Source organism: Rattus rattus, chromosome 4, assembly GCF_011064425.1.
Source record: "Rattus rattus isolate New Zealand chromosome 4, Rrattus_CSIRO_v1, whole genome shotgun sequence".
Taxonomy (NCBI): domain Eukaryota; kingdom Metazoa; phylum Chordata; class Mammalia; order Rodentia; family Muridae; genus Rattus; species Rattus rattus.
The window spans coordinates 176,407,616-176,421,496 of record NC_046157.1 but is presented as its reverse complement, the minus strand read 5'-3'; the positions used below and the strand labels follow the sequence as shown (position 1 = coordinate 176,421,496).

The 13,881-nt window shown below is 47.6% G+C and overlaps 1 protein-coding gene across 1 annotated transcript in view; it reads left to right on the top strand.

The window, feature by feature from the left end:
* The window catches only part of Ptprm (protein tyrosine phosphatase receptor type M), a 681,698-nt gene that overhangs the window by 583,356 nt on the left and 84,461 nt on the right, over positions 1-13,881 (top strand). The window contains exon 21 of the mRNA XM_032901727.1: positions 7,279-7,366. Coding sequence (XP_032757618.1) covers positions 7,279-7,366 — 88 coding nt within the window. The remainder of the gene's footprint in view (positions 1-7,278; positions 7,367-13,881) is intronic.

Below are 13,881 nucleotides of genomic sequence, written 5' to 3'. Positions count from 1 at the left end.
CCAGCCCTTGGCTATACCTGTCGTCACTCCGTAATAAGCAGAAGAGACTCTGTAAGGAAGCCTGGGTTGTATGCAGTCCCCCAGTGCTGAAAAGTCTCCATTGACAAGCCTTTAAAAAACCCCTTTAGGGACAGGTTCCAGCAAGCCAGGGCTTCCCATATTCTAAACTTAGAGTTTCCTCACAGATTCAAGGAGGCAGAAAAGCCTCTGAGTCCAAAGAAAACACCCCCCCAGGGTTTCCATAGCATTGCAGAGAATCAGGGTCTTCCTTCTAAGCTGTCTCTTAAAGAAATGCAGACCAAGGAAGCACTGGCCATCCCCATGCTCTCACCTCTGCTGTTATGATTAGCACTGTAGTGGAGTTCACCCCAGTTCCACAGAGAGCACCCCTCATGAAGCAGCTGCAGCATACACCTCCCCTCTGTCCCTTCTCCCCATTCCTCATTCATTTAAGGAGCTTGTGTTTCACTTACCAGTTAGATGCTTTTGCTTTCTTTCCTCTTCCCATGTGGTGGGTGTTCCCCTGTGTCTGCTTTGGTACACGCAAGGCATCCGTTCATCAACAGTAAGAGGAACCTGCTAAAGGGATTCTGAACTGGGCACGCGTGAACAGAAAAACTGAATGTGTTTAAATATCCAGGAAGGGTAGACTTCAAAGAGACCCATGGCTTTGCCATGAATGTCACATATCTTTCCGTCAGAGTGACACTCACCAGCATAAGAAACACGTCCAGAAGCCCAGCCAGACACAGAGGGCCTCATTCAGGCTCCATCGGTCTGCATTAGATTAGAAAGCAAGGTTGGGTAAAGGACAAGTACCGTCAAGATCCTCACCCTCCCGGCACTCCAAATGGAGAAATTCTGCAGGTTCCTAATTGTGACCTTTTAAAAGGCCATTGGATTGCTAAGCGCTTAGCAACTTCTTTAAAAGATACACTGGCTGTGCCCATGTCGGTGGTGGTTTCTGCAGGCACAGCACAAATGGGTCTAGATTCCACTTCTCACCCATTGCTACCTCTTCTGCCCTTGAAGTGACCAATACTTGGATGGCTTTCGTCTGGCACGATGGAGAAGGACAGTAATAACCAGAGGCCACCGGAACCACTGAGCATGAACTCCGGGGCCCCTTTCCATCAGCGCTCCACTTTGTGCCCATTCAGGCAAAGTAAAAGGTCCCCCCCCCTTGCTTTAGTGCTCCAGCAATAAATAGTTTATATGGACCTAATAAAATGCGATGCCTGGAAGAACCAGAGGAGAAATATAGGGGCAGAAAACAAAGGAAGTCCAGAGACTGCACGCCCCGGGGAGTTCATCTTCTCCTTCCAGGGTGATGATTTCAATAGTTTTAACGTGCAGAATTTTATTCAGAAGAGAAAGGGAGGAAAAATTCTATTTCAGAAGCTTCTAAAACACTTGACCCCTCACTGCCTGAAAACACTCTGTCATTCCGTACAGCCTTGACCCCTGGCCGCATCCCCTCTGTCAGCTTCTCTGTTGAATAAGGTTTGCCTCCTCTTCTTTTAATATCTGAGAGCCATGGCATTTTTTTTTAACAGACTGCATCATTTTGGAGTAATGTTCTCCAGAGGTGGGCCACTGAGATGTGTAATTACACCCTGTGGAAAATGGTGGCGGTGTGAGGGTGTGGGGGAAGATTATTGAATCACAAAAACACGTTCCCCTATTCAGGAAAAAATGACAGTGTGCAGGATGTCCAATTTCCTTCTGCCCCGTGACCATGGAGAGCACGCATCTTAAAGCAGAGAAGTCATTGGTATTCACGGGAGCCTGCCTGGCTTCCCTTTTATTGTTTCGGAAACTTATTACATTTTCGGAGTGGTTCCCAGGCTTGCTGCCTTTTCTTGGTGTATATGAGCTAAGGTAGTCAGAGGAAACACTTTAATTACATTTTAAGTAGAATAAAGGCAGAAGTATATTTATGAAAATTCTAACAGAAGGTGCAGTGAGACCATTAACTTAAATCCCCAAAATGCATAAAGTCGTTTATTTTTCATAATAAAAAAAAATTGAATCTATAGTTAGTGCATCAAATCTTACCTGCGTATTAAAAACCTGCCCTAAACACAATACTGCTTCGCTGTGCGTTGTAGTTGGGACTCTTCCTGTAAAACAACGTGTCCTGGGGGTGTGAGGCAACACCGTCTGCCTCCCAGGCTTCTCCTCAAGCTGCTGTTCCAATAATTCAAGTCAACCATCACAGAATCATCTGCAGGCTGTCTCCCAGATGTCCCTTCTGCCCTCTCTCGTTGGCCCATTTCCCCCAGATCACCTGTGCTCTGATTAAACCTGATTTTAATGAACTTGCAGATAATTCTGTCACTTGAAAGCCGTGAGGTGAGAGGTGGAGGAGGAATTGAGATCTGCACATAAACTTGAACATGGCAGAGACATCTAAGGAGAGGGAAGGCCAAGTTCTCCCTGAACCGGACTGAGTGCTTTGAGGGGGTCTCTGCTTTTGGAGGATTCTAACCTTGGTTGTTGGCTACCCAATGGATTCGATAAGACCCAGCTAGGAAGATATACAGCATGGGTTGTGGAGTGTTTCCTCCCAAGAATATTGGGTCAAGGTTGAATTCTAACCAAAGCTTTAATCTGTGTCATTTAAAGGAAGTTGCGTGACTCCGACCTCTTAAAAGATAAAAAGGATAGCTTAGAAACCTTTCACTCTTGCCCAGGGAGAAGGGTACACGATATAAGTTTTATAAAGCAGGTCTGATTTACCAGTAGACGCTCAGAAGCCAACACCAGGTAGAAATGAATGTATGGATCTCTTGATTAGCAATCTATAGACAACTGATCTATTGACAGCCCAGGGGAGTGGAGTGTCCTAGGTCCTTGATATCCGCTGTGTATTCTGCTTGTCAGTAAGTTTACTGGTAACCAACCGCCTCATGGTGGACAAACACAAAGCAAGGCCAAACAGAAAGAAAGGCATTCCTAGCCTTGACAGAAACCTGGTCTCTCTGAGGAGGGATGAATGAGGCTCGTCTGCTAAGTATGCGATTGCAGACTTCCGTGGGGCGTGGCTACAGACTACTCTCGAAGCAGCCGTAATGACCTGTGTCCCTGCCTCCACTGTTACTCTTGCACTAAGAATTTAAAACTGAGAGAACCACGGGTGCCATGTGATGAGTGATCTTCGCTGTCAGCTTGACTGAGTTTACAGTTGCCTAGGAGACTTGCCAGTCCTTTCCAGAAGGCATTAAGGAGGTGGACAGTCCCACCCTGAGCATAGCTGCCACCATTCCTCACGCCGAGAACAAACTAAAACAGAGAAGAGGACATACGTCAGTGTTCCTCCTCCGTAAGCTCCTGCAATCCATGCCGTCCATCCAGGTGGAAGGCGAACAGCCATGTCCGAAACTGAGCCAAAATCTTCCTTCCTCCATTAAGCCATTCGGGTCGGACATACGAAATTGTAGCAGTGAACAATGTACCTAGCACAGGCTCTGAATGTAGGGACCCATGTGTCAGGCTCTGGTTCCTCGGATCACGCAGCAGTGTCGAGGCCGTAGGCTAACTCAGCATGCTGACTTAAGGTCTACACTTACCTTTGGTATTGTTGTAGGCTTTAGGCATGTGAAGAAATACAGAACCTAAAAATAAATCTTCTTAAATACTTTTAAAACATATTCTAATAAAACCCCAAATTTCTTTTTTAAAAAATGTTGCATTGTCTCCTTTGCAAAAGTCAGCAAAAAGCCACTACCGCCAACCCCGGAAGCTCTCACCTCCTCCCGAAGCCCCCACCTGTGTATCGTGTGTTTCCAAGCCAATGATAAGAAGAGGGAGGTAAACTGCGTCTTTGCATAGAGCGTTTGCCTGTAAAATTAGAGCAGGCCGGTTGCTGAAAGTCCAAGACACAATCACTGCTTTCATGAGGAGTCATCAAGCAATAACGTAGAGGTGACAGCCGTCCTGTCTTCTCTTAACACCTTTTGTTCATTGTGTTTCTGTTAGAAAATACTTTTCTCCACTTAGAATGACTCCCACATGCCCAGCATAGGTAGCTGTAGACCTCCTCCATCGTGTAAGAGTAGCCAACAACAGAATAAAACTCACTTGATACGGCTTGAAATTTTTATTACTTTTGCATTTATTACCGTTTCAGGTATGTACACGGGTGGGTGTGTGCACATGACAGCCCCTGTGCCGAAATGAAAGGACAGCTCAGTAGAGGAGGTTCTCCTGTCCCACAGCATGGGTCCTGGGAATCAAACTCAGGTGGTAGGCTAGCCCAAGCACCTTTATCTGGGAGCCATCTTGTTGGCCCTTTAACAGGCTCAAGGGGATGCAAAGAGACAATGAACTTTCCTTCACCTTGAGTCTCCAGCCCTTAAGGGTCCTTCACCTTGAGTCTCACCTTCCTAATGCTGTGACCGTTAGCACACAGCTCCTCATGTTGTGGGAGCCCCATAAAGTTATTTTCATTGCTACTTCATAACTGCCATTTTGCTACTGTTACAAATTGTGAAGTAAATATTTTTGGAGATAGAGGTTTGCCAAGGGGGTTGCAATGCACTGATGCCTGCCTTAATAAAGCTTGGGGAATCAACTCACAAACCCCATCCAGTCAAAACATTCTGGGAACCAGGGCTCTAAAATGGGATGAGAGATCGATTATTTTCCCATCTGCTGATTGGCATCTCGATTGGTATCTTGAGTCACCAATTAAAGGAAAGTGAAGGGGTCACCATAACTGTTTTTAGGGATAGGGGCTCTTGGGAGTCCTGTGATTGCCACACACACTAAAGACACAGCTGCTGGATGGGCACCAAACCCCGTGGGGGGAGCCCCTGCCTGTCAAGAGTGGGGTGGATTGTCTGTGCCGCCGTTACCCTCTAAAATGCAGCAGGAGTTCACCTGCAGAAGATGTCAGAGTCTCCCTCAAAGTCAGTTGTCTTCTCTCGTCTCTCTGCAGAATAAAAGAAGACCGTTTTAGATGGGTAGGAAAGGCAGGGAGAATTGAAATTGGTGATTAAATCATGACAAACTCAAGGTAGAATTACATTGTTAGAAGTCAAATAATAGTTATTACTCAAACCTCGAAATAATTGTCATCTGTAGAATAACAAAGACACTTTTCAGAACAAGAACAGTTGACTTCAGAAGTCCCCAGAGCTAATTTTAAAGGTGGCATAGGGCAGAGCCCAGTTAACATACTGCAGCTTGGTGTGGGTTACGTGTTTATGATCTCCTGGTTACACAGTGAACTTTCTCCAGATGAAATTACCCGATGAGTTTTCAATTGTACTCTTATTGTCTTGATGCATTAATAACTTTAAAGTATTATCCTGCATCCTCGGGACATACAAGCCAGTAGTATATGACTGCTGCTTCAGTTGTTCCCACACACAGACTCTAATCTTTGCCTCTTTATTTTTATTTTTATTTTATATGTACAAGTGTTTTGTATGCATGTATGTGTGCACCTACAGACACCAGAAAAGAGGATCTGACCCACTAAAACTTGGGTTACACATGGTTGTGAGCTCCTGTGTGGCTGCCTGGAACCAAACTCAGGTCCTCTGAAAGAGCAGCAAGTGCTCTTGCCCACCGACTGTTCTCTCCAGCCCTCCCCTACGTTTTTCACAATAATACGTTTATTTTTAAAGTGGCATGTCTTTTATGATCATGGCCAAGGGACCTTAGATGAAGATAAACAATTAAAACTCAGTCCCCATGTTGGTGGCACAGTCCTTCAGTTCCTGCTCAGTTCCTATATTGGTGGCATTGGCTACCGGTTCCTGTCTGCTACGAAGTGGTGGCTGTTGCCAGTTTGTTCCATGTGCATGCTGATGACAAGGCTTAAAACCCATGGGTTGGGTAGGGCGGTGGTCAGGATCTTTTACTGCCTAGTAGTTGTGAAAACTCATCTGGGTCAGAGAAACAAGACCCAACAGGATAGAGAAAATGGGGGTCTGATGAAGTCCGTGACGTGTGCACAGGCGGATCATACTCGGGTATCATTCACTCCTCAGAGGTCCATGGGTCAGAAGTTCGCTCTTTACTGTGCTCACATTTCATTTCAAGATGGAGCCTTAAGAACCAGAACCTGCTAATGAGTTCTTACGGCAGCTGGAAGAGGCCCTCTGAAGGGATTGCGGAATCCAGGTCTCTGAGCTCCCTGCGTTCCACTCGACCCCCGACCCTCGTGTGTTCCTAGCAAGATGCCATCACCTACCACTAGAGGTCAAACAGGCAGGGCTACCTAAGCTGGCCGCGAGTCAACGAGCCTTTCGTCTTTATAAGTAGCCTGTTTCTAGAACATCCTTCAGATGGTGGAGAATGGACTAACACAGGCTTCCAAAGCCTTAGAATAGATTTTTATATCAAAGCAAAGGTATGCTGTAACAAAGCAATGCGGCCCTCATTCACTCAGTAAATATTCACTGATGCAAACCATGAGGGCGTGAGCTCGCCCTCTCATGCAGTCCCCTCCCTCGGATTCTGCTCCGATGACAGACAAGCATAGACCACGCTTAGCACTGTTCACGGTGCACGTGGTCCCGGCGCTGTGTACCCGGCAGGCAAGTCTGCAGCACCTGAGCCCCATCCCAGCAGTGTTGGAGATAAGCTTGCTTAGCATCCGTGACACCGACAGGAAGTAAGCTTTACTCACGTTAGGTAGTGCACACGTTACCTACTGCGCTGCCACCCGTAACTGTGTAGCATTGAGTATCCACGGGCACCATGGGCACTACAGTGGGACTAAAAGCGCAGATCGGTCTTGTTGTCACTTGTCCACTGATAACAAAATGTATTTTCGTTATAAATGGACAGGAGAAACCTAAGCCCCCTCACATTATATATCCAGATGAAATTCAGGGTATATTGCAGGATTTTAATCTTGATGCCGTAAAGATTTGGCTTTCCCATTCTAGCCCAAAATAACATTCCTTTGGTTATTTATTAGGAAGGGGGGTGGGGAGGAGTATGTCTTAAAAGATTAATGGAAATGTGTAATATAATGAAGGAATTTGGGGAAATGTTGAGGTTTTTTTTTTCTTTCCTTCAAATATTCCAGCAGGGCATTGTCTGAATAAATTGTGGATTTTTCTCTCTATCCTCTACTTCTGTGCGATGCTCTCCAAGATGAAAGCCGAATAAAATATTCCCCAAGTGAGACAGCTTCATTCGCGTTAGGACTGCCTGCCTGGCCACCACCCCACATGAAGGACCCCCTCCCATTAAGACCCCTCTGTTCCCGACATCAAACTGCCAACCTTAGTGTCACTTTCTTTCTCTCTCTTCCAGAGCTTCTTTGAAGGACAGTCTGCACCGTGGGACTCAGCTAAGAAAGACGAGAACAGAATGAAGAATAGATACGGAAACATCATAGCATGTAAGTGGTGGTGGTGGCCGCGGTGGTGAGCCCCCGGCAGGCCTGGCTCCCGGGCTCGTGCAGTGAGAATTTACCATGCAGTGCCTGCCTCTGTATCTCCTGCAAGAGCTAGTGTCAAGGCCTGTGCTAAGTGAGGGAAAAAATCATCTGTGACCCCCAACTACCTCCCTGTGCGTCCTCCCTGGGGGCCTGGTTTTCCTTTTATATGCGGGGTCTATGGAACACAGGTCGTGTCACAAAGCAGAGGGAGAAAATGCATTTTGGAAGGAGCAAACACCATAGACTTTAATGCTCCCCAACTGCTGCATAAGAAGGAATAGAAGTAATGGCTTGGCTCACAGCAGGCTTTGCGCGCAGAGCTCCACACCCTTTGGCGCATTAATCCTCCGGACAGTGGGTTAGGTAGGTCAGTAATGGCCCCATTTTAAGGGCAGGAAAGCGAAACTCGGAAGTTAAATGATAGTCTCCGTATCACAATACTCATTAGCAAAGGGGCTAGGATTATCTCTCAGAAATTCCCAGCGCCTGCGAAACCGAGCGCCACCATCCATAATGCCTCAGACAGCTCCTAAATCGAGCCCAACCTCATTAATGTTCCGTAACCGCGCCGAGGCTCGTAGCAGATTGATGAGCCTCCTTCTCCCAGGGCCCAGACCATCCATCCTCAGCATCCAACTGCCCCAAATCATACAGGATGGCATCGAGGTACCGATGGGCCCACAGCGGTCGCCTAACAGAGTCCGGGCTTTTGACGAAGGAGCAGAAACCAACAACAGCTCGAAGCAGGGCCTGGGGAGCCCCTCGCTCACCACACGCTGTTCCTTAGAAAAGAACAAACTCGCAGGGTCTGGGAATTCCAAGGGAGCCGTACATTTGCTTTATTGATTGTGAAAGTCCAGCTTGCCTGCCAGAACATTCCTTGGCCTGACAGCACAGTTGCTATGGTCGGGATGCCCCGGCGTCCCCCGGGATTTCGGAAATGTTCTGATCCATTCAAGTCCCAGGTTGCTAAGTATTTGGAATGTGGCTGCCATGACTGAGAAGCCAATATTTTTTTTTTAATCTTTCATTTCCTTCTCATTATTTTGAATTTGAACAGCAAGCGAGGCTAGTGGCTGTCATATTGGATGGCTGTTTTCGTTACTTTTCTGTTCCCATGACAAAACTCCATGACCAAGGCAACTAATAAAAGAAGAATTTAATTGGGGGCTCACATTTCAAGAGGGTTAGAGCCCGTGACCATCATGGTAGGAGGCAAGGAGGCAGGCATGACCCCAGAACAGTGGCTGAGACCTTGTGTCCTTATCAGCAAGCAGAAGGCAGAGACGGTGGGTGGGGAGGGGGAGCCTGGAAGGCATGGGCTTTTGGAACTTCAGAGTTCACCCTCAGTGACACACCTCCCACAACCAGACCAGGCCTTCCCAAACGTAAGAGCCTATGGGGGACATTCTCATTCAAACCACCACAGAAGTACATGCCATCTGCATGTTTCATACAAACAGAAGAGTAGGGCTTACACAGAACACACAGGGTCCCAGCCAAGCCTTGCCTTCCCCTTGGCTACCAACAAGGGAAACCTGCCTGCTTTTCAATGGTATGAACGTGGCATCCCCGTGCTCCATGGGACTGGTTTTTAAAAGCCCACCATAGTTGCTTAAGGTACTGTGGCTCTACTGTAGTCACAGGAAGGCAATGTGCCCTGAGGTCTCGAGTTCGATCCCCTCTGGTGAAGTGTGTTGGCACTCTGGGACACGTTCTCAGAATTAAACAGTGAGCTTACAAAGATGGTAACTAACACCAGCTCTTCTCTCTGCCCCAAGACACAGCCAGCAAGCACTTGGCAGCCATGTTAAAGGGAGTCTGGTTCAGGAGAGCTTCAAGCTTGCTTCTCCGTGGAGTTTAGTTTAATACTTACCCTGCAGGTTACTTGAGAGGGTCTGTGGGCATGCATGTCCAAGTACACATACATGTTGAGGTGGGCGTGTATGTACATAAAGGACAAGGAGAGCTCGAGAGTCCTATTCTACCCTTCTCTACCATGTTCCCTTACAACACAATATGTCACTGTACTTGGAGCTGTGCTGGTGGCCAGAAAGCTGCAGCCTTTGTCCTGTCTCTCCCCTCCATAACATTATGGTGATGTGTAAGTCACAGCAGGTCTTGGGGATTTGAGCAACAGGCAGGCTCACTGAGCTGTCTGTCTGTCTCCCCTCCTGGGAAATACTCTCAGACGCTTAGCAGAACACAGCTGAGGTCGGGCATCAATACTCTGAAAAGCTCGCATCCAGAATGCTCCAAAAGTCTGCAGATAGTGCATACCGGGTGGGTGTTAGACAGAAATGAAATAACTCACACACACACACACACACACACACACACACACACACAAAATAGCCTAGAACCTCCTATTCCTGGCTCTAAGCTAGCATTTACAACGCTGCACACCACTAAGCAATTTTCACACACTTGTTCACTCTCTGCAAGGAGAGTGTGTGTGTGTGTGTGTGTGTATCTGTCTGTGTAAAGATTTGTATGTATGTGTCTGTCTGTGTATATGTGTGTATCTGTCTGTCTGTGTCTGTGCATATGTGTGTGCATGTGTATGTGTGTCCGTCTGTCTATATCTCTGTATATGTGTGTCTGTATCTCTGTGTATGTGTCTGTATCTATGTATATGTGTATGAGTCTGTATCTATATGTATGTGTGTGTGTGTGTGTGTGTGTAGTTGTCATTCTGTGTCTGTGTGTATGTGTGTGTGCGTGTGTGTGTACACATACATGGCTATGTACCACTTACATGGCTTGTCTCTGAGGAGGTCAGAAGAGGGAAAGGGATCCCCTGGAACCGGAGTTACAGATGGTCATGGACAGCCATGTGGGTGCTGGGAATCAAACCTGGGTCCTCCAGAAGAGCAGACAGTGCCCTTCACCTCCAAGTCTCTCTCCAGCCCATGAGACCCTTAGTATGTTATGTGTCTATTTTAAAAGCTATGCAAGGAGGGTGAAGATACAGCTTGCGTTGTGGAAGACGCATTCAGAAGTGACCAGGTTTAAATGTTGCTGACACCGTGGGTTTCCAGTCTGGGAGCCAGACAGGCCAAGACAGGCAGGAAATGCTAGAGCTCTGGCTGTCAAGTGGGAACTACATTGCAGAACCCCTGCTGGGACCTGAGGGGAGGACAGAGGGAGAAGACACATGATTGGGAAAGACCCTGTAGGAAGATCAGGAGAGGATAGGACTTGGGTTTAGAAGACGGAACCAGGGGTCCACTGTGCTTTCAGCTGAATGTCCCTGGGTGAGTTGTGAGCCTACTTAATGTCACAATTTTGCGAGAGCATTCCCTGTTACAGAAGTCGGCCTAACGCTGCAGTGACATCACTGCTCCCTGTGGTGAGCAGGCTCATTATATCACCATTTTGGTGTCATTCTTTTGTAGCTTAGAAAAGTCCTAGCACCATTTAAAATGAAACCGTGAACGACTGAGCAAGTCAGTATTGTGGAGCTTGTGCTTCAAATGGTTTCCTCACGGTGCCACCCTGCCCCTTTCTGGCCACCGTCACTGTGGCTGGCTCTACATGGGCTGGGCTGTGGCGTGCATCTCTGTGTGACATGGCTGTCTGTGGTCTTGCGTGTTGCATTTTCTAACTTGTGGGTGACCTCCCTTCTAGCTCCTCTTTGTCCTCTCTCAGCATTTCCACACTGGATTGCCTTGCTTATGTGCCTTTCCAGGGATGATGTCACACAGAAACTGCTGCTCCAGCCACACCATCCAGTCTCCTGCCTTCTGTCTCTCTGCAGCACCCAGACACCTCTGCTACTGCATGGCTTCTCCCACCTCACAGCTTCTCCCTCCGCACAGCTCCTCCCACTGCACAGCTCCTCCCACTGCACAGCTTCTCCCACTGCACAGCTTCTCCCTCCACACAGCTCTTCCCACTGCACAGCTTCTCCCACTGCACAGCTTCTCCCTCCACACAGCTCCTCCCACTGCACAGCTCCTCCCACTGCACAGCTTCTCCCTCCACACAGCTCCTCCCACTGCACAGCTCCTCCCACTGCACAGCTCCTCCCACTGCACAGCTCCTCCCACTGCACAGCTTCCCACTGCACAGCTTCTCCCTCCACACAGCTCCTCCCACTGCACAGCTTCTCCCTCCACACAGCTCCTCCCACTGCACAGCTCCTCCACACTGCACAGCTTCTCCCTCCACACAGCTCCTCCCACTGCACAGCTCCTCCCACTGCACAGCTTCTCCCACTGCACAGCTTCTCCCTCCACACAGCTTTCCTGCTAGTTTGCTACATTTTCTAAAATCTCTCTAGATTTGTCTATTTATAGCTCATTACTTATGTAAGCATATTTTTATATGACTGTGTATCATATAATTACACTACAACATGTATATAAACCGTGTAATTCTCTACAGAGTTCTAGGTTGGTATTCCCTGAGATAGTGATCACTTAAACAACCTGTCAGTTATTAATGCTTCTAAACTATGACATCCAGGTCCTTAGAACTAGTGATGTTCTCTGTGTGAACAGAATGATTTCAATACCATACAACCTTGAGGGAAAACCACTGCCTTTGTCATAAGCAGTAGAAGTGTCTGACAGCAGCCTCTTCGCCATATTTGTGTGAGAACATGCGATCTGAGAGCTGGGCCACTGGGAAGGGTACCCACAAATGAGTTCCCTAAGCCATTTTTGTGAGTCCATTAAAGAGCTTTCTCAGTAGTGTGAGTAGTACCACCTAGAAAGTGCCTCATTGGCGTGTGTGTGCTTGTGCACACATGTGCATATGTGGGCACATGCATACCTGTGTGCATGTATAAGAATGAGTCTTACCTATTGTGAAAGATAGGCAAAGATTTGAAGACTTAAGGAAAGAGTAAGAGTCCTTATCTAACCTAAACCACATGTATGTTCACGTGTGTATAATGCTTATATCCTCAGTAGGCATAGAGGGTGCATTCTGCATCCCTAAAGATACATATAAATGCAGAAAGGCCAGTTCCCCTTACTGAGATGTGCGCCTCCCAGAGCCGAGGCCGTGTGGACAGGCCCCTCCCCCTGGTGTGAGGAACTGTGGGGTTCCGTGTACACACCACAGGGAATCTCAGCAGCGCCTTCCAAAGAACATAAAGAGAGCTGGTAATGATCACACTCATTGTTTCGAAACAGTGTTTGCATATAAAATGGTGTTAACGGCGCTTCAAAGCTGTTTATGGGCCTTGCTCTTAAGTAAGTTAAACTTTTCCTTTATTTACACTATAAATTTGCTGAGCTAGCCCTTTCCAAATGGAAGCTAGCATTCTGTCCGCCATTACCACCACCGCCACACACAGACTCAGCCCCTCTAATCCTCTCAACGATTCCTGGTTATAATTAACTCCGAGCAAAGATAAACACCAAATCTCCCAGCTAACGAGGCAGCCCCTCTGCAGCTGCTCCCCATTATGGGGCACTGGTAGTGGAGAGAACGAGCCAGACTCCGTGGGCACCTCCCAGGCAGACCCTCTCTTCCTCTTTCCTTTTGCCATTTATTCAACAAATACATATTTAACCACCACGTGCCTGGTCCTGATCCAAGCTGAAATCCTTCCCTCCACATACGTCTACCAAATGCTCCCTATAAACAAGATACCGTTGTAGATGTCAGAGAGCAGGCCGGGAACCAAACAGAGAGGATGGTGGTAGAGCCACCGAGGAGACTGAGCAGACACGGAGAGCATCGTGTGGATGCTCACTGAGAGACGCCAGACCCAGAGCAAGGTGGGTGACGGCGTGGGGTGCGAGTTCCAGTTTTTAGAGTGTGGTCCAGGAGGACCTCCTGGGAGGCCACGATGTAAGCCAGAGCTTGAAGCCGAGGAGGAAGTAGCCATTGTAGGACAGTGAATGCTGCCAGGTGAGGGCAGGAGGCCAGCGTGGCCAGAGCAGAGAGGTTGGAGGGCAATTTCAGGCACGAGAAACTGGGCTGACAACCGCAATAAACCTGGCAGGGTCTCTACCCTCTTGAGCTCGGCAGTCGCAGGGCAGAAGTTGGGGAGCTGTGGAGGAAATTAAACGATTATATCTGATAACCCAGAGGAGCAGAATACACTTTAAGGGCGTATCCAATGGTACCTGGTTCAGTTAAAGCTTACTGTGCAGACTGATTCATTTGGAGATGTGGCACAGCCTCTCTGAAGATGTGCACAGAACACTACAGGATAGATTGGTAACTCCCTACTTTACTGTGACACAGGGGAGGGGGTGAGTTTGAGGAAATGAAGAAAGACTAGGTGGTTGGAATGGGAAAGTGAGAGTTAGGTGATATGGGGGCATGGGGGAATCCAAATCATAATCTAGAGCACATTAAGGCATTTACTCATGAAAGCAAGGGAATTTTATTAAACAAAAGTTTGTTGTTAATCAAACAAGCACTGGGAATTTTTAAATCAAACCGTCAGATAGAAAATCTATCAGAAAAATCACCCAGTTAAGAGATCTTTAGTAGCCCACGTGTGAAAATAT